This window comes from Sabethes cyaneus, chromosome 1 (assembly GCF_943734655.1).
Source record: "Sabethes cyaneus chromosome 1, idSabCyanKW18_F2, whole genome shotgun sequence".
NCBI lineage: Eukaryota > Metazoa > Arthropoda > Insecta > Diptera > Culicidae > Sabethes > Sabethes cyaneus.
Genome location: NC_071353.1, coordinates 19,721,871 through 19,740,866, shown reverse-complemented (window position 1 = coordinate 19,740,866; position 18,996 = coordinate 19,721,871). Strand labels below are relative to the sequence as shown.

The following is an 18,996-nucleotide window of genomic DNA, read 5'->3' as shown; positions in this document are numbered from 1 at the left end:
TTTTAAATGGAAACTTGCAACAACTTAATAGGCATCAATGTCATACAGCATTAATAATGTGAAGTCAACGGCATACGTAATGTAACTTTTAGTTTTTCAGCTATCTCGTATTGTAGTATATTTTTCGTGTCCGTTGTAAGTTAAATGCGAGCAGTGAAAAAATTCTAAGGAATTTCATCGACTGCAAACGTTCCATTTTGCAGAGAATTTTTGTAAGAGTCCAGCATTGTGTTGAATAACGAGCAAAATATTAGCTAATTTCCCAATTAGTTAAATAACCACTGTCACTTAAATAATCTTTCCGACGAAAGCAACTTCTTGTATATTACCAAAATCATGAGTTAGGTATGAAATGGGGAAGGCAAATGAGGAGCGTCCAATATAGCTCTAGCCATCCCAAGCCCCTACCTAGCGCCTCCACGTGGCCATACCTGGTAATGCTCTTTTGAGTAGCCAAGCTAGGAGGTACGATGCTGGGTGGTTCCCGGCTGCCTGATCTCAAAATTGAGGTTTTGGGCAGACGGCGGATCCACATATATAGTCATATTCATATTCATTACCAAAATCATGAGTTATAGCAAACACAAAAAAATCACAAATACACTAGCGCCGTCCGTTAAGTCAAATCTGCACTATTTTCCATACCATCTTGAAGGTGGCAGTCATTTGAGTAACCTTCCCGAAGACCGCTACTTTCTAGATAGCCTGCAGCGCAAGATACAGCCTGCCTAAGCATATCACATAGACAGTAGCGCCACGTAGTGAGACAATTCCGAAATACTACAGTCCAACAAAAAGCTCTTGATCTGCTGAACAACTTTGTAACGACACCAACGTTCTATACGGTCACGATCACGAGTTATTCCATGTTGAAACCAATTAAGTCAACTCCCATATGCTACGTAGACTCCATTAAGACGGTTTCCATTAAGTTAACGAGGTCCCTATTAGCGTCATTATTGGGGGGATTGCTGTAAATAATATGTTAATGTACCCAACTGAATCTCCGCGCCTCCCAGTTGGCTTCGTGGTATGGGCTGAGACTCAGCTGGGTGAGGCTGTTAGAGTCAATAGGATCGTAGCAACTGGCCCTGAAATTGTCCTGTAGCAGCTGGCGACGAAGCCTGTCGTATAAAAACAAACGGTCAAGTTTCGATAACGGAATGTAGCACCTAGGCTTTACTTTTCACTCAACTGAATCTAGAAAAAAATTGAAAATATTTAGAGCACATAATTGAACTAACTTCTCCTTCTGCCTTTCAACAACGTGAAAGATAAACATTTTCTCGTATGCCAAGCGAAGGAAAAAAGATCAATCACAAGGTATTTACGTCTTCTCAACTCGCTGTTTACAGCTCAGTATTATCATGGAAACCAGGGAATCGGTAAATCGGTAACTAAACCATGTAAATTTATTCATAATAAAAAAGAAATGCTGTTCGTGTTTCCGTGTAGACTCGCAAACCGCTCGACGGATTTGGATGAAACTTGGCATACATATTGCATATGATGTGCGGAATGTTATTAGCATGGTTTGAGACCCCTCCCCTAGAAAGGGGGGGCTCCCATACAAATGAAACACAAATTTCTGCATAACTCGGGAACTAATCAAGAAAATGCAACCAAATTTAGCATGTGAAGGTTTTTGGAGGCAGACATTTTTCCATTTTTCCAGATTAAGAACCCTCCTTTCTCTAGAAGGGGGGGCTCCCATACAAATGATATACAAATTTCCTCATAACTCGACTATTAATCATCAAATGGAACCAAATTTGGCATGTGAATGTTTTAAGAGGTAGAATTTTTTTCTTTGATAAATTGATTCCTCTAAGAGGGGGGACTGCCATACAAATGAAACACAAATTTCTGCATAGCTCGAGAATTAATCAAGCAAATGGAACAAAATTTTACATGTGGGTGTTTTTGGAGACTAGAATTTTTTCTATGGTGGGTGGAACCATATTTGGCATGTGGGTGTTTTTGGAGGTATGAAATTTTTCTATGATGAATTAGGACCCCTCTCCCTTTTTAGGAGGGGGGGCTTCCATACAAATGAAATACAAATTTCCTCATAACTCGAAAAGTAATCAAGCAAATGGAACCAAATTTGGCATGTGGGGGGTTTTGGAGGCAGGAATTTTTTAATGATGGTTTGAGACCCCTCACCCCTGTGGTAGGGGGATAAGGACTCAAAAAATAATCGAACTCGAGAAATTTTAGACTCTTTTATAAAACATTAATCAATAACAAGACCACCAAAAACTATCAATAGTGTAGTAGATACGGCATGAACTGGTAAAAAGTCAGTATGATAAAATTAAAATATGATTGACCACAATTTAGAGTGTACAATTAGACTACTCGAAATTTTAGATTAGGTTGAGAGCGTTCGCGCAGTATCAGTGACCTAAGCTGAGTCAGACTGAGATAGCGCGACATCGAAAATTGTTGAGTAAGGGAGTAAGAGACATTCTATAAGGGAAACAAATACTCATTCTCAATTAGCGATTCAGTCTGTTGGATATATTAGCCGATATAGGTCGCGTGTGTGACTTGCTCCTGAAGTGGGAGAATGGAAGTCGCGACAAATAGTAACATTAGATAATTCTGCACGAGACGGCCACAGGCCGCGAGTGTTGCCGGCGACTTGTCGTCGGAAGCGCCGGTCACTGCGGGGGGCAGCCCCCGTAGAGATCACCTCTATCTAGGTTTATTTATTTTCCTAGATCTTTTGACCTCTATTACTTTCCTTCAGTTGGGTCACCCCTGCGAAATGGTACTTTCAACGAAAAGATTTTCCGTGAAATGGTGCATCCCGCGTAAGGTTTTTCGCGAAATGGTATTCTGCGAAACTCTATATTCCGCGTTATGGTCAACCGAGAATTGGTGTTTCGCAAAATGGTATTCGGCGAAATGGTTTGTAATGATGGCGAATATTCAGGCTGAGCAATGTGGGGAGTTGTTTTCTACTTTACTGTGAGGAAAATTTGTATATTAAAATACCCATGAACTTCCCGTAGTGGCCTATTAACCCAATGCCCTTCTGGGAAACAAAAATAATTTCAATTTGTCAAAGATGGTTCGGTACTGTGTTCAAGAAGAAACAGTTTTTTGAAATTGAAAATTAAATTACTATCTCCTGAATCTAAACTTTAATTTGAGTGATTGATCGATCGGTAAATTTCTTTAATGGGCTTTGTTGTACGGTATCAAAGAATCGTAATTTTGTTAATTTATTTCCACGGATCGAGAATAGAAAATTACAAAATTTTTGTTGTGATTCTATACCGCCTGCAATGGATTTACTCTTCGAATTATTTGCAGTTTGCACTATTTAACTTCAGTATGAACCTTAACTGTGAAAAATTATACAGTTTGCGAACTGTTTATATCAATTATGAAGCAATAAATCTCCTTATATAAATGAATCGCACTTAAAGAGCCGAACTTTTTAAGCCTCAAGCAGAATCCTATCTACTTTTCTAAGTAACAATGATTGATTCGGTCACAACAGTTTGGTTAACTTCTACATCATGACATTGACACTTCTCCCTAGGCTAGACGATCCTCCGAACAGGCAAAGGGCGTGGATGGGTTTGGCTTTCGAAGTCGAAGTAGGTAGCGTGTGAGGTTGAACGTGTTCGTACAGTAGCGCAATCAACAGGCTTACAAACTATCAGGCATTATTAGGCAAGCAACATAAACTAAAAATTGGAATCTTGGTGCAATTTTCTATTTAAGTACAAAGCGTCTCCGTTTAATACAAACTAATGCGGGAGCATGGCTATGTACAGTCAATACTAAAGATTAAAATTGCAGTAATATTTGAGGTATGGTAAAGTCAATATTACACGCATCCAACGATACATTACAATATCATTCCCCCTCGGGCACTATTAATAATAATTTGTCATCGGTGCCTATCTTACGCATCCATTATGCCCAACCTTTTCTTGTCCGATAAGTACCACCCGGGAAAAGTGCAGGCAAATGCTGCTTCAACTGATATAAATACCTTCGGGGGTAATTTGTTCACTGGAATCCAAACAACTCTCCATCTCCAATCATGGACTTGTTTGTGCCAGCTAGCGATAATAGTAGAAGGAAGGTCTTTATTCCATCTATTCATAGACGTCGATTCGGAGAAAGTAAGTTAATTTGGCAGTCAAAATGGAGACGCCCCAGCAAGGCCAATGCGCCTGTCATTCGTACGTTCGTTGATTCGATGCTGTTTCGAACGCGCAAGTTAGAGGCCTTCTTCAGCTGAATTAGAATTGAAGCTGTAAGTAAGGTGAAGCCTTCTTTGCTCCGGTTAGCTTCTGATATATCTGTGCGTGTGTGTGTGCTAGGTAGATATATGTAAATTTTGGTGGCTTGTTACCGAATAACAAACGATGGAAGGAATCAATCACATTGGCTCTAGAGGGAGCCGTTCTACTCGTTGTGTTGCATTCGAGTCGCCGTTGTCGTCTTCTACAGAAGAAGAAAGCTTAAATCACAGGATGAACGGAAACTGATACATGTAGCATATTGGCACGTGAGTTCAAGCGAGCTCGAGCAATTGATTCGATTATCGTCCTAAAGGGAGCAGATACCTGAATTGCGCTCATCTGATTGCTGTTGGTGTATTATAGTGGGAAATTTAGAAGCAGTCTGCGAAGTTTCGGTGGAATAATGGCCAGAAATGTATAATTTCACATGCAAAATTTGATACAAGCTTTCTCGTCTGGAAATAATTGCGAGCGTAGCGCTTTCACATTGCTCTAGTTGCCAGCAATTCGTTTCGTTTTTGGCTATTGGGAACTTAGATACCTAGAACTTTAGGCAATCAACAAAGTTTCTGATCCATTATCTCTGCTCAGATACATAATACAGCCATCATCGCCATGCGAGTGAAAACTTTTCCATTCCGCCCAAAATCGTTCACAACAAATCTCATCTGTGAAACTTTCACGAAACATGAAATTGACTCCCGCTGCGATTGACATATCATACTGTACTGGAACACCCAAATAGAATTTATTGGATTTTATCTAGTGGTTGTAGAAAATCTGCTGTCTGGCAATCGTTACACCCCACATCGGCTCAACTGGAAAACAGCAGAAAACAAATTTTCGGCAATCCCGCCAGCAGCGCAACGGGAAATCCTTCGTGGAAAGTGAAAATCCTTCAAATCACCACCTCACCCGTGCATTGGTGATTTCCATGCTCGTATGTCTCGAAATAGGATTAGAAACAGTGATTCAAGCGGAAAAGGCTAACCCGATACTTCTTCGAAATCGGGAGACGACTAGCCCGAAGCTACCACGGGCTTCAATAACAAACTGCTTCAGATTTCGTAAACAAAAAAATGTAATTTAAAGCAGTTTGGATTAGCCGAAAAAAGTTAAACTTTGCTCGAATTTCGTCGGTGTGGAACTGGTTTGCCGAAGGCAAAAGCAATTAATATTTATCATCGCACTCCCTGCGATGCCCTCATAAGAGTCTACCATATTAATATTCAACATGGCTGGAACAGAACTATGCCATGTCTGCTTGCCATCACCTGTTGGGAATGCCATATCTTCTAATTATCCTTCCTTTCCTCGATGAAATGCAACAACTTAAGCGGATGACAGCATCCGGATACAGCAACAGACACGTGGCCTTTGATATGGGAAGTTGTTCGAATGTTTTACTCAAATATTGCACGCGCAGTATTTGCGGAGGTATTTGCTTCCTTTCTAACAGCAGCGTAGACAGAAGATTTATTGCAAACTGACGTGCTTTCTTGCGTATCAGTTGATATATGAGATAGGACATGGGAGACATTATATGAACGGATGTCGTCTCCGGTAACTTGGACGTGTTACAAAACGACATACAAAACAAGCGAAAGATGCAATTGCATGTAGGAATGTAAAGATTCTAAAATAAAATATTTCCATCTTGTGCTTCATTTGTGATGTTGTTTTTATAATCAACAGTTAATTCGAACTAGAAATAGTTGCTCTGCACGGTCTGTGGTCTTTTAGGACGAGACTAAAAGTCACACCCCAAATGAATTTCTCATATACTAAGCTCTGCCATCAGTGAGTCAGTAACTCATGTAGACAAACGTTGACAGATCCTTTCCTCCTGTCTGCCACATTCTGTTTCCGCCGACCAAGCTCAATTGAATTCGCTAAATTGTACGGCTAGCTCCGGAAAAGTCTTGCTCTAACAACCACCTCAGAAGAATAATTGGAGCTTCAATTCAATCACGTAAACATAAAGTCCATATCTTTGAAGAAGAGCTTCAACTTGTCGTTTACAGACGGAAAGCGAACGTACATATATTCCCTGCAGAGTCTTACGTGACAGTTTGATAACAGGTTACCATCGCAACCAGCAGTGTCTGTTTGATACGTCCATCTTCAAATATACTTTCAACGTCGAATGCTTCAAAGCGGTCGGTTGAATAGATGGAACACTTGATAGGGTTTGATGTTGCTTCGTCATAATTACCTTTTCCCGTTCTTCTATCCAATAGAAGTTTATACAAATATCCACGTTTTTATGACAATACAATACAATGTAAAATTAGTTAGTCCCTAACATTTTAGTTAGTTGGTTGGAGCGATCAATAAAAAGAAGACATATTTAAATGTTTTTTTTTCTTTAAAAAATTCTTAGCAGCCAAATTTCCTATCTTTCCTATCGAAAGGCAAAATTTTCACCTAAACAACACTACAAAACACCATTACACTTGAAATCACAATTCTTCTGTATCAAATTATTCTTCACATCTTAAAAAAACACATGTTTTCCGCAATCTCACATCACTGTTGAGTCCATAATTCCAATGAAATTTACTTTTTCAAATGTTTTAAAATCATTCTTCTTATCTCACTAGAGTTATTGGCGATTTGAAAGTCTAAAACAGAATTATTCTTCTGTAATTAGTTGATTTTGTCACCAGCGCATGTTTATTCAGAAAAATAAAGGAAATTATTTAACTGTAACTAGACCAAAAATATTTCGAATCTAATCTAATCCAATCTAATCTCACACTTACGCAGCCAATTCTAGAAGGCATCCTGGAAAATGACGATTACTTGAATCAATCATTTTTCTTGTCTACCGCAGAGAGAACTCCAAGAAATCAAGTGGAATCAGAAAAAATACTTAATTCCATTAATCACACCTAATTCCATCAAGGGGAAGGAAGAAAGCGTGGACCTCCCATACCAAACGCTTCCCATATACCGTGACCGCACATAATTGCGATCAGCTCCTAATTCCGATCACTCAACCTAAGTGGTCAAATTTTAGAAAATTAAGCCAAAATCTGTTGTAACTGAGCACACTTAATTATTGTGCTATGTGTTTATGTGTCAGTTGTTGAAAAATGACTGCCTTAGGGGCACCATGCACTTCAAAATAAATTAAATTCGACAGGCAGTAGCAAAAAACGCCATCAAAATGTATTTTCTTAGCCGAAGTGCTAAGCGCTCGATCAAATTTGCTAAGATCATAGCAGCGTGAAAACATATTACCTTCTTCGTTATTCTATGATAACAAATAGATACAAGCATATGTAACCGTTCTATATCAAATTTGGCTGAAAAAATGCTGAATTTGCGGAATTTATTCCATTAAAGTAATTGATCGGAATTATGAACATCATTTTTTTTCTGCTTCTAATTCCGATCACTATATCAAAGTTATAAACTGGCAAAATGCAAGCTAACGAAGTTGCTATTTAGATTTTGGGATTAATTGCAACATGATAACATGGTAGGATTATCGAAATTTTTTGACGTGGAACTACGTCTTACGGCAGGGTGTCAACCAAAATTTGGAGTCAAGCCACCGTCACGAAAGAATGAAAAATTTTGAACGCTAATAGCTCTTCCAATTTAAAACGGATTTTGATTATAAACGATGCAGCAATTGTATGGCTTTCTTGAAAAGATTGTTTTTTTTTAAACGATGGTTCTCCAATTGATGAAGGGACGGTAGGGGAAAGAAATGAAAAAAATTTTTTTTTTTGGCGAAGGTGGGGAAGAGCGGAAAGGAAGGGGGGGGGGGGGGGGGGGTATTGGTAGCTATGCTTGACAAGTAGTCATTTTGACTCCTACCTTTTGCCCAATGCTGGCAGGTGCATGAGTCGAACCAAGCTGTAATCTGAGATTATAACCGGATTCGAACCCACAACACCCGCCAGGGCATGTGGTTCGTTGGTACTTGTACCTTTGAACCATAGAGGCGCTGGACTTGGTTCGACTCATGCACCTGCCAGCATTGGACAAAAGGTAGGAGTCAAAATGACTACTTGTCAAGCATAGCTACCAATACCCCCCCCCCTTCCTTTCCGCTCTTCCCCACCTTCACCAAAAAAAAAATTTCATTTCTTTCCCCTACCGTCCCTTCATCAATTGGAGAACCATCGTTTCAAAAAAAAATATTAATATATGTATGACCTCATTTCAAGGTCAAGACTAAAAACTTGAGATTAGTCTAAAGATTGTTGGCCAATCGCTAAATAGTGAAAATCAACGGAAGCTTTCAAGCTAAAAATTTTCCATACATTTTCCGTATGATAGTCTTGCACACTTAAACGATTCGGTAAAATTTACCGAAATCTAAACAGCTGAACGTTCGGTAAAATTTTTTATTGCACCAAACATTACTAATCATCTGTAAACGTCGATGGGCACCATCGAAATTTTTACCGAACGTTCAGCTGTTTAGAATTCGGTAAAATTTTACCGAATTCGGTGCTTTTTGTTAAGTGTGTGCTTCCCAGGCACGGACGACAATACACACCAAGCTTGTGACTGCTGCTGTGCATAAGCAAGCATAAGCATAGGATTCCGTCCGTGTGCTGCTACTCCGTTATTGACCAGGACCGATGAAAATCGCAAAATGATGGCTGGAAAAATCATGCTTAGGACTGCGCACTGTTCCTTATTGTGCAACCTTATTAGGTCCCTGCGTGCTGATCAATACCGACGCCGGCCACGTCCGAATGCGGTTCCTGGTGGGATGGGAAGGAATGTTAGTCCAATACTTGTTGCTAATAAAGACCAGGGAATCCTCTGCCTCTTCACAAGCATCAAGCTTGTGGCTGCTGCTGATTCAAAACAAAGAAGCAAAATAAACTTGCGTGTTTTTTGCTTGCTACAGGGCACAGTATAGCCTAGGTGCTACATTCCGATTTGGAATTTTGACCTTCTGTTTTTATACGACAGACTTCGCAGCCTGTAAGAGTACGGGACAATTGTAGGACTAGTGCTACAAATCCTTTGACTCTTTCAGTCGGGATTCGAACATGTGACGTCTAGCATCCCGATCAGATGATTCCAACAAAAATCTTACAGAATTGTTCCTCAAGTTGATATTTCTATTAAACTTTGTTATAAGTGTTTCTACCAAGATTGTATCTCGTTCTGTTTCTTATAAATCGCTTTGTTACAAATTGGTAATACAGCAAGACAGAATACTGATTTTTATTACTCATATGGATATAAATATGGATTATATCATAATTTGATATATTTGTGATATGCCTTGAGCCAATTTTGTTACAATTTTAGTTATTTTAACTTCTAACGAGACCAAGTTTATAACCAAACGCAAAGGAGACTTTGTTATAAATACTTTACTCAGACGTTTTGCTTTTCTAACGCTGCAAACAAGCGACAGCGACAGCACAGTTATGAACTATCTTATTAATGCATGTTCTTTTAATATAACAATAACATATTATTTTGAGGACTTAAGTTTTCTCCTAGAACTTTGTTAATAGCTGAATGCGTGAGGCAAATTTCTATACTGAAATACTCCGATTTTAGCACTGGAACAAATTTTCGTTTTTGATATCACAAAATAGCTAACCTACCATAAATACGGTACAGCAAGATAATATTATTATTATATTGTTTGTTTTTTTCTCACTTTACTCTATTTTACGCTACACATATACCAATATGGTGTAAAAAGTTTTCTTTAATATTCGAGGTTTCTTCACGAAAACCAGCCTCACGTAGTTCTACGCCAACTACGCGGTCATGTCTGAAACACAACCTTTCTGATTCGATTTTTACTATTATTTATGATCAAATCTTTATGAAAACGTCGAATGTTGCCCAATTTTATTGTAATTGTAACAGTTGAACAAAGATAAAAGAAGAGGAAAGTTTCATAATCCGCTTGTCGATCTTTTGAGTACAAAAATTTTATGAATATTAAGCTAATGATAATAATGATTATTAACGCAAGCAGAAGATGACTGGTAGGGGGATTATTGTCAAACTACATAAATGCAATACATTTCAGATCCATTTGGTACAAGTTGATAATAGTTTTATACTTTAACAGCTCATCATGACGTGATCGGAATTAGATACACCTGTGATAGGAATTAGAATCACCCTTTATAATTGATTATCGGAATTAGGTGCACTGATACATGATATTTTGATGCACTTTTTTTAACTTTCGGTAAATAATGTAGGTATTTTAGTATTTTTCCATGAAACATAATTGGAAATACTTGCTAAAGACACATACCGTGTAAATAAATATCAAAGCAATATTTTTCAGAAGGGACTCAAAGATGAATCATGCCTTAGGTGATCGGAATTAGGTGCTTTCACGGTACATAGATAATGATTTATTTACAATCGTTGGGATTATCTTTAGTAATAAAGGTTAAGTGATACTGCGGACCCTCTGGGATGAACTAATGGCATATAGACCAGAAGCCAGGCTACAATTTGCCAAGGATATTGCGCCTTATTTCGCTTGCTGAAAATAGGTTAGTTGACCAAAAATATTAATTTACATCATATAATACTCGAGAATAAAGTCGTGTGGTTTAATGGTTGCCTAAAACCACATTTGAAAGGTTAGGAACTGAAAACTGCACGACCCCGCACCTCCAAGCTTGGCTACTCAATTATACATATTGAAGTATTTCCAGATACGGCCACGTGGAGGCGCTAGGTAGGGGCTTGGGATGGCTAGAGCTATGTTGGGCACTTTTTCCTGGTTGCCTTCCCCATTTCATACCCAGTAACTAGACCAAAAATATTTCATTAAAAAAGCTCGAAAACCACGAAGTTATCAATTCGGCACCACTTTCTGTGTGCGTACATGCCAAGGGGTTTCCAACAACTATGAGCAGTGCTCCTTCGATAAAAATTACCTTGCTTACCTCTAATTACCAGTAATCTTTGATAATCATGCTCTTGTGATTACTAAACATTAATAATAATTACCAATCGTTACTTCAAATTATCATTACTTAATTAAGATTATGATTATACTTAATTAAGAAAGACATAAGAGACAAACTCGGTGGAAACTAAGGTCGTATGCTGGCAGAAAAGAAGGGCAAACTATCGTCCTCGTGTCAGTGTGAGTCATCTGTGAAAAATACCAGTATCCAGCTTTTTACGAGCGATAGTGACGGACGGCATTATTTGCTTCCTATCCAGCTTTTTTCGAGGCATAATGGTGGACCGCATAATTGTGTTCGTAACATTTGAATAGCATTTTTGACATTTCCTAAATACATCGCATGTTTCCTTTCCTCACGTTCACGGTAAAACTAAAGGAACGAGCGGAAAGAAAACGTGCGACGTATTTAGGAAATGTCAAAAATACCGTTCAAATATTACAAACACGTCTGCCATTATGGCTCGTAAAAAGCTGCATAGAAATGAAAACACCATTTACCAGAGCTGCGGCAACACACACGAGCTGAGTACAGCTTTTATCGCGATAAGCGACATGCAAAAGCGCGTGATTGGATGGTGGTCAATCGACAGCCGTATGTGCAAGTTGAGGATTAGAGGCCGTTTCTTCAAAATTAGCATTATCAACGTTCATAAACCTCGCCTAGGAAGAAACGAGAACGATAAAAACGCTTTTACGCGCAATTTGAGCGTGAATACGACAACAGCCGAAGGCATGACGTAAAAATCGTCATCTGAGACATCAACGCTCGGGCTGGCCAGGAGGAGGCATTCAGACCGGTTATTAGAAAGATCAGCGCACACCCGCTTACGAACGAAAACGGCCATCAACTCAGTGACTTCGCCGCCTCCACAACTATGGTCAAACAAAGTATTTACTGCCGGCACATGTCAGGGGCACAGATTACCATAAAAACTTGATACCACTACAGGTCACAACGGCCACAACAACGATCGTACCTTATCGATAGTACGCAACTTCGATCGTAATTTACGGATGGTTCGGAATACTGTTTCTTGGGACGCATTGGCTAGGCGTCGTGAACGTGTACGAATAACTGCAGTAAGTACGGGCCGTAACCTGTGGTGTAGATACTTGGTCACGTTCGAAACGCCGGGCCCTCAATTCCGTTCCGGGAACTTCCAAATTCGCTGGTTCGCGAACGGCTCCGATAACTTGACGACTTTTTAATATCGGTTATTCGTGATTACGCGAAACACTGAAATGTGCGACCAATAAAGTGGCTTCTGTCCCAAATGGACGTTTACAGCCAAAGCCAACTACCCTTTGTTCTCGAATCTCTTTTCCTTCCTCGTTTTTACTCGAAACGCGAGATAGAGACAGAACTTCTCTTTGTTTCTTTGTTAAAACCCGGATACCACAGGGCTGTGTCAATTTTCGGGCGAATTTCCTTTTTCTGGATGCTTTTCAGCTTTTTACGAGCCATAATGGCGGACAGCATAATCCGTGTGTTATGTTTTGCTGCGCAATTTAATATATCTGCGCGCACTGGTTTCCCGATTCCTGGCAACACTACCTGTTTTTTGACATTCTCAATGTTTACATTATCATTAATAAAAACGTGGTTAAACGAATTACTTCGCGATTTATATTAATCCCAAAAGAATGCATAATCTTAAAATAAATACGTAAAAGTGGTGTCAGAAGTGAGTCAAAATGTCGATTCCGGAGGATGTTTTACAAAACCTCACGGCTGTTTTCGCCAATGCGCTAAAAACAGCAGTTCAAGAAGTTCAAGGTGGTGCCAATGCAGCACCGGAAGGAGCCCCAAAAGCAGCAGCGTTCACAATTGGCGAATACAGGACAGCGGACTGTTCATCGGTGGAAGACTATTTTAAACGATTTGACTGGGCTCTCAATCTCAGTAGAATCCGGGAAGTGGATTATGCGGCGTATGCTCGCGTTCATATCGGCAGTGAATTGAATAATGCGCTCAAATTCCTAGTGAGTCCAAGACAGCCGGAAGATTTGACATACGCCGAAATGAAAAGAATATTGGTAAAACACTTTGACCGGGCAAAAAATAAGTATGCAGAGAGCATTAAATTTCGGCAAGTACGTCAGGAGCCAGAAGAGAATGTTGCAAGTTTTGCATTAAGGTTACGGCGGGCAGCTGTTCATTGTGAGTACGGTGAATTTTTGGATCGTATGTTAATCGAGCAGTTTCTTTTTGGTCTGGAATCGCGCGGTATGTGTGACGAAATTATTCGGAAACAGCCGGAAACATTCGACGCAGCATACGAAATTGCACACACGATGGAAGCAACCCACAAAACATCAGTGGAGGTGACAGCCAGCCCAGCCGGTATAACAGAAGCATCGAACAAGTTAGGTTATGTGTCAACAGGCATAAAAAAAGAAAGCTTTCGCTTGAATTCGAATAAACCCGATCGTACTTCAACATGCCACGGCTGCGGAGGCCGTCACGAACGAAAATACTGTAAGTTTCGTAATGCAGTATGCTTTGCTTGCAAAAGAAAGGGGCATCTGTCGAAAGTATGTAAATCGAAAACGGCCCAGATCCAAGAAGAAGTGCTCCCTTTGTCGGATGAAGGTTCGGATTCCACGGACACTTTTCAAAAAGTGAATATTGTTTCGCCAGTTGCGTCGCTAGACAGGAAGATGCTGGATGTCCTGATCGACGGCAAAGTTGTGAAAATGGAGCTCGACACAGGAGCACCGTGTGCCATCATAAGCCTGCGCACACTTCAACAGATTAAAAAAAGTTTTCGCCTGCAAAAGTCAGAAAGGCAGTTCGCAAGTTACACTCGTCATAGAATCCACTGCATAGGCCGCTTGCCAGTTAACGTTACACTAGGCAAGACTTCTCGGCGTCTAAACTTGTATATCGTTGATGGTGATTTCGATTCACTTTTCGGCAGAGAATGGATTGCGCAGTTTGCACTCGATATTGACTTTGTACGATTGTTTAAGGGCGATGAGCAAGTCAACACACTTACTATAGCGGAACCGGAGATCACAAAGGTACAGCAGCTACGACTATCACACCTCATTTCACGTTTCGACGATGTATTTGGAGAATCTGCGGGGAAACTTGCGGGACCTCCGGCTACGTTACATCTGAAACCAGGAGCAACGCCAGTCTTCGCAAAGGCACGAGAAATTCCTTTCGCACTTCGAGATTTATATGCCAAGGAAATCGACAAGAAAATTCTTTCCGGACTTTACCAGCGGGTGGAGTCATCTGAATGGGCATCTACTACTCATGTTGTTGCTAAGAAGAATGGAAAGATACGAATCACAGGTAACTATAAGCCGACCCTAAATGCCAGAATGATAATTGATGAGCACCCAATTCCTCGTGCAGATTATCTCTTTCATAAGATGAAGGGCGCGACTATCTTCTGTCATCTAGATATAACTGACGCGTACTCCCACTTGACAGTTGACGACGATTTTAGTCATGCTCTTACATTGAACACACCCACACACGGGTTGATTCGACCCACTCGTGCTGTTTACGGTGCAGCTAACATTCCCGCAATTTGGCAGCGTCGCATGGAAACAGTGTTACAAGGGCTTCCGAATGTTGTGAATTTTTATGATGATATTTTGATTCATGCGGCAAATTTCGAGGAAATGTTGAAGGTGTTAGAAAAAAACACTGAATAGGCTGAAAATAAACGGACTTTGCTTAAATCGGTCAAAGTGCGTTTTTGGAGCTCCCGCTGTGGAATTTCTGGGGCATAAAATTGATGCAGCAGGGGTACACAAGTCCGACAGGCATGTAGAAACAATACGTGATGCTAAGAAACCGGCGAATGCAGAAGAGCTCCAGCTATTTCTAGGAAAGGCAACTTATTACAGTGCTTTTATCCCTAACCTATCGTCACGAGATAGGCCTCTGCGAGATATGCTGCTCCAGGATAATTTCAAATGGACAACAAGTGCCGATGCAGCGTATGAAGAAATTAAAAATGCGTTGATTTCACCACAGGTACTGATGCAGTACGATCCAGATCTTCCATTGTTGTTAGCTACGGACGCCAGTAGCACGGGACTTGGTGCGGTTTTATCTCATCGTCTGAGCGATGGAGCAGAAAGACCGATTGCCTACGCGAGCCGAACGTTGAGCGCGACGGAGCAACGTTACCCCCAGATCGATAAGGAGGCCTTGGCTATAATCTGGGCTGTGCAGAAATTCTTCATGTACCTGTATGCTCGTCATTGGACTTTGATAACCGATCATAAACCGCTCTCACAAATACTACATCCTGAAAAATCGCTTCCAACGCTTTGTATCAGTCGCATGGCCAACTACGCTGATTTTCTAGGTAATTTTGATTTCGAAGTAGTGTTCAAAAAAACAAAAGAAAATGCAAATGCAGATTATTGTTCCCGTGTTGTTTCAGCGTGCCCGGTAAATCTATTGCGAGAAAATCATGCGATTGCTTGGGATGAGCAATTAGATGGATTTGATTGCTTCATGTTACGTCAAATCGAACAGCTGCCGATTAATGCTCAAAGAGTCGCACAAGAAACGCGTAAAGATGAAGAACTAGGAAAAATTCTTCGTGCACTCGAGGATGGCATATCCTTGGAACGTTTAGGTTTCAGATCTCCCCAAATCAACTACAAAACTGCCGCTGGATGCCTAGTTTACGAACATAGAGTGATCATACCTCGTTCTTTACAAGCAACTATTCTGAAGGATTTACATGTTGGACATCTGGGAATAGTAAAGATGAAAGGGTTAGCGCGATCGTTTGTATATTGGCCCGGAATAGATTCAGATATCGAAAGGACTGCAAAGATGTGTTACGAGTGTGCAAAAAATGCTAATGATCCCCCAAAGTTTCGTGATCACGTTTGGGAATACCCTAAGGCGCCGTGGGAGCGCATTCACATCGATTTTGCCGGGCCACTTTTGGGAGTAATGTTGCTAATAATCACGGATGCATACAGTAAGTGGATCGAGGTGAAGGTTACAGTTAGCATGACAGCTAGTGTGACGATTACTCTGCTTGACGAACTTTTCTCAGCGTACGGAGTTCCTACAACTGTAGTCTCTGATAACGGAACCAACTTTACATCTACTGAATTCAAAACATTTCTTCGAATGGCAGGCGTTAAATATCATAAGTTAACTGCTCCATACCATCCATCCACCAACGGACAGGCAGAACGAAGTGTACAGACAGTGAAGAATGCATTAAAAGCGATGAACTCAACGAGGAATAACATACAGCGTAACCTGAACGAGTTCCTTCGTCGATACAGAAGAGCCCCTCATTCTACTACAGGTCAACCACCGTGTCAACTATTTTTGGGTCGAAATATTCGAACATGCTTAGACTTAGTATTACCAGCGGATCCATCAACAAAAATCGATCAACAACAGAAAAGTAAAATGGATTCGTCTTTTCGTGAGTTTAAAGTCTCCCAACCAGTTTATTTTCGTTCCTATAATCCAAGAATGGCTAAGTGGGTTCCCGGCATTATCTCGGCTCGCTTAGGAGACTTACATTATGAGGTTGATTATAAGGGTAAGAAATGCAAGCGACATGTTGATCAACTGCAAAACAACGCGAGCGAATCAGTCAGCGAGTCAGAGAAAAGTCCATGTATGGGTGACAAGCCTGATCCCTACCGCTTTCAGTTTTCATCGGAGTCTACACCAACCGGCGTTACCATTGGATCCAGCAGTCAGGAACAGTCAACTTCAACTCCGATCTCAGGCAGTAACGGTGGCGAACGGGCCATCACCCCTCCTGTTAGCCAAGACACTGGTGCGATGGCGACACCTGCAGCCCCACGAAGATCGACGAGAACAAGGCGGCCACGAATCATCTTCTCACCCGATGGTCGCTGAAGGAGAGAAATATTGTTATGTTTTGCTGCGCAATTTAATATATCTGCGCGCACTGGTTTCCCGATTCCTGGCAACACTACCTGTTTTTTGACATTCTCAATGTTTACATTATCATTAATAAAAACGTGGTTAAACGAATTACTTCGCGATTTATATTAATCCCAAAAGAATGCATAATCTTAAAATAAATACGTAAAACCGTGTTCGTAATATTTGAACAGCATTTTTGACATTTCTGCACATAACATCGCACATTTCATTTCCCCGTGTTCACACGGCAAAACTAAAAAAAAACGCACGGAAAGAAAACTTCGAACTACGAACACGGATTATGCCTTCCGCCATTATGGCTCGTAAGCTGGATTAAGCTGGATAGACGTTTTCTCCAGGGGTGGGGGTCAATAGGAATTATTCACAGTTAGTTTGTATTTGCTCTAACAATGATTTTTAACATTTGTCCTGTCGTTTTGCAAAATTGCGTAGGTTGGTTATGTCGTAGAGCGAAATCATTGTCAACGGTACATCACCATGCGGGGCACGATCTTCAAAAAATTTATCTGTTTTCTTGGCGACGTGGACATTGTTGGAACGATGTTCCAGACGGTTGCCGAGCAGTATACAAAACTGAAACGTGGAGCAAAGCAGGTTGGATTAGTGGTGAAGACTTTTAAAACCAAGCACCTGTTAGCAAGAGGAACCGAGCGCAATCGAGCTCGCATAGGCAATAGTGCGGTAGTCGACGGGGACGGGGACGGGGAGTTCGAGGTGCTGGTGAATTTGTATACCTCGGGTCGTTGATGACGTCGGTTAACAATTGCAGCCGAGAAATACGCAGACATATTCTTGCCGAAAGTCGCTCACTACGGGTTTCACAAGACCCTAAGGTCTGATAAGCTTTACATCCGTACCAAATATACCATGTACAATACGTTAATAAGACCGGCAGTCCTCTACGGACACGAAAAGTGGTCCTTGTTCGACGGAGATGATCAAAGGACCATCTTGGACGGGATATGAGAGAACGGTGATGGAGGAGAAGGATGATCCACGAGCTGTCGCAGCTCTTAGCAGCGTATCTGGAAAGGTGCTAAAACTGAAAGGGTACCATGGGTACTATGGGCAGGATATGTTGTGAGAATGCCGGACGACGACCTCGTAAAACTGGTGTTTGCCTCGATTCCGGTTGGTACCAGACGCAGAGGTGCGCAGCGTGCTCGATGGTTCGACCAAGTGGTGCAAGACCTGATAAGTTTCGGAAATTTGAGAAAATGGAGACGGACAACCATGGACCGAGTTTGTTGGCGGAAATACATTTGGGTAATTTTAATAAAATGGTTATAATAATTGCTTTTAGTAAGATTAAAGTGCATCGGTCGGTAGGTAAGTGTATTTAAGTCAAATTAGCACAAAAACTTTTGGATTACTCGCTAAAATTCATCCAATAAATAATGAAAATTGAAGTGGCTTTCCTTACTACGACGAAAATCAGCACTAAACCCTATATGCAGGGATGTGCGAGTAGCATTCCGTTTCATCGTTGAAATCGCATGCGTTTGTATGGAAGAGCTTCAGTTTACCGCAGTGTAATGAGGATTCTACGAATTCAGATTACTTTGAATGCAACGGCAAGAAATAGTTAAACAAATTGACTGGTTCGGAAAACACACTTCTGTTGTTGAGTCAATGGAATATGTTTGTTTTTTAAGTAAAGCAGAAAAAACAATTTAATCTGCCTAATGGCAAACTAAACAAAAGACTACACTGTTGATCCGATTACAGTCGAATTGATTTGTGCTATTACAGGGTTTGTAACACAACAAACAGAAACAAGCATTTTGCTCCAGCACTTAAATGTGGCGTTTGCTTCAGCCACAGGACACAGACACGGGCACCCAACCCAGGCTCTAGGGCTAAAC

General features: G+C 40.7%; 1 protein-coding gene across 1 annotated transcript; it reads left to right on the top strand.

Annotated features, from left to right (window-relative positions):
* Positions 1 to 12,903: 12,903 nt before the first annotated feature.
* On the top strand, positions 12,904 to 17,080 carry LOC128745459 (uncharacterized protein K02A2.6-like). The gene is made up of 3 exons (XM_053842534.1): positions 12,904 to 13,191; positions 15,206 to 15,542; positions 15,621 to 17,080. Exons 1-3 carry the CDS (start codon positions 12,904 to 12,906, stop codon positions 17,078 to 17,080), a joined length of 2,085 nt encoding a protein of 694 aa, XP_053698509.1.
* Positions 17,081 to 18,996: the final 1,916 nt, after the last annotated feature.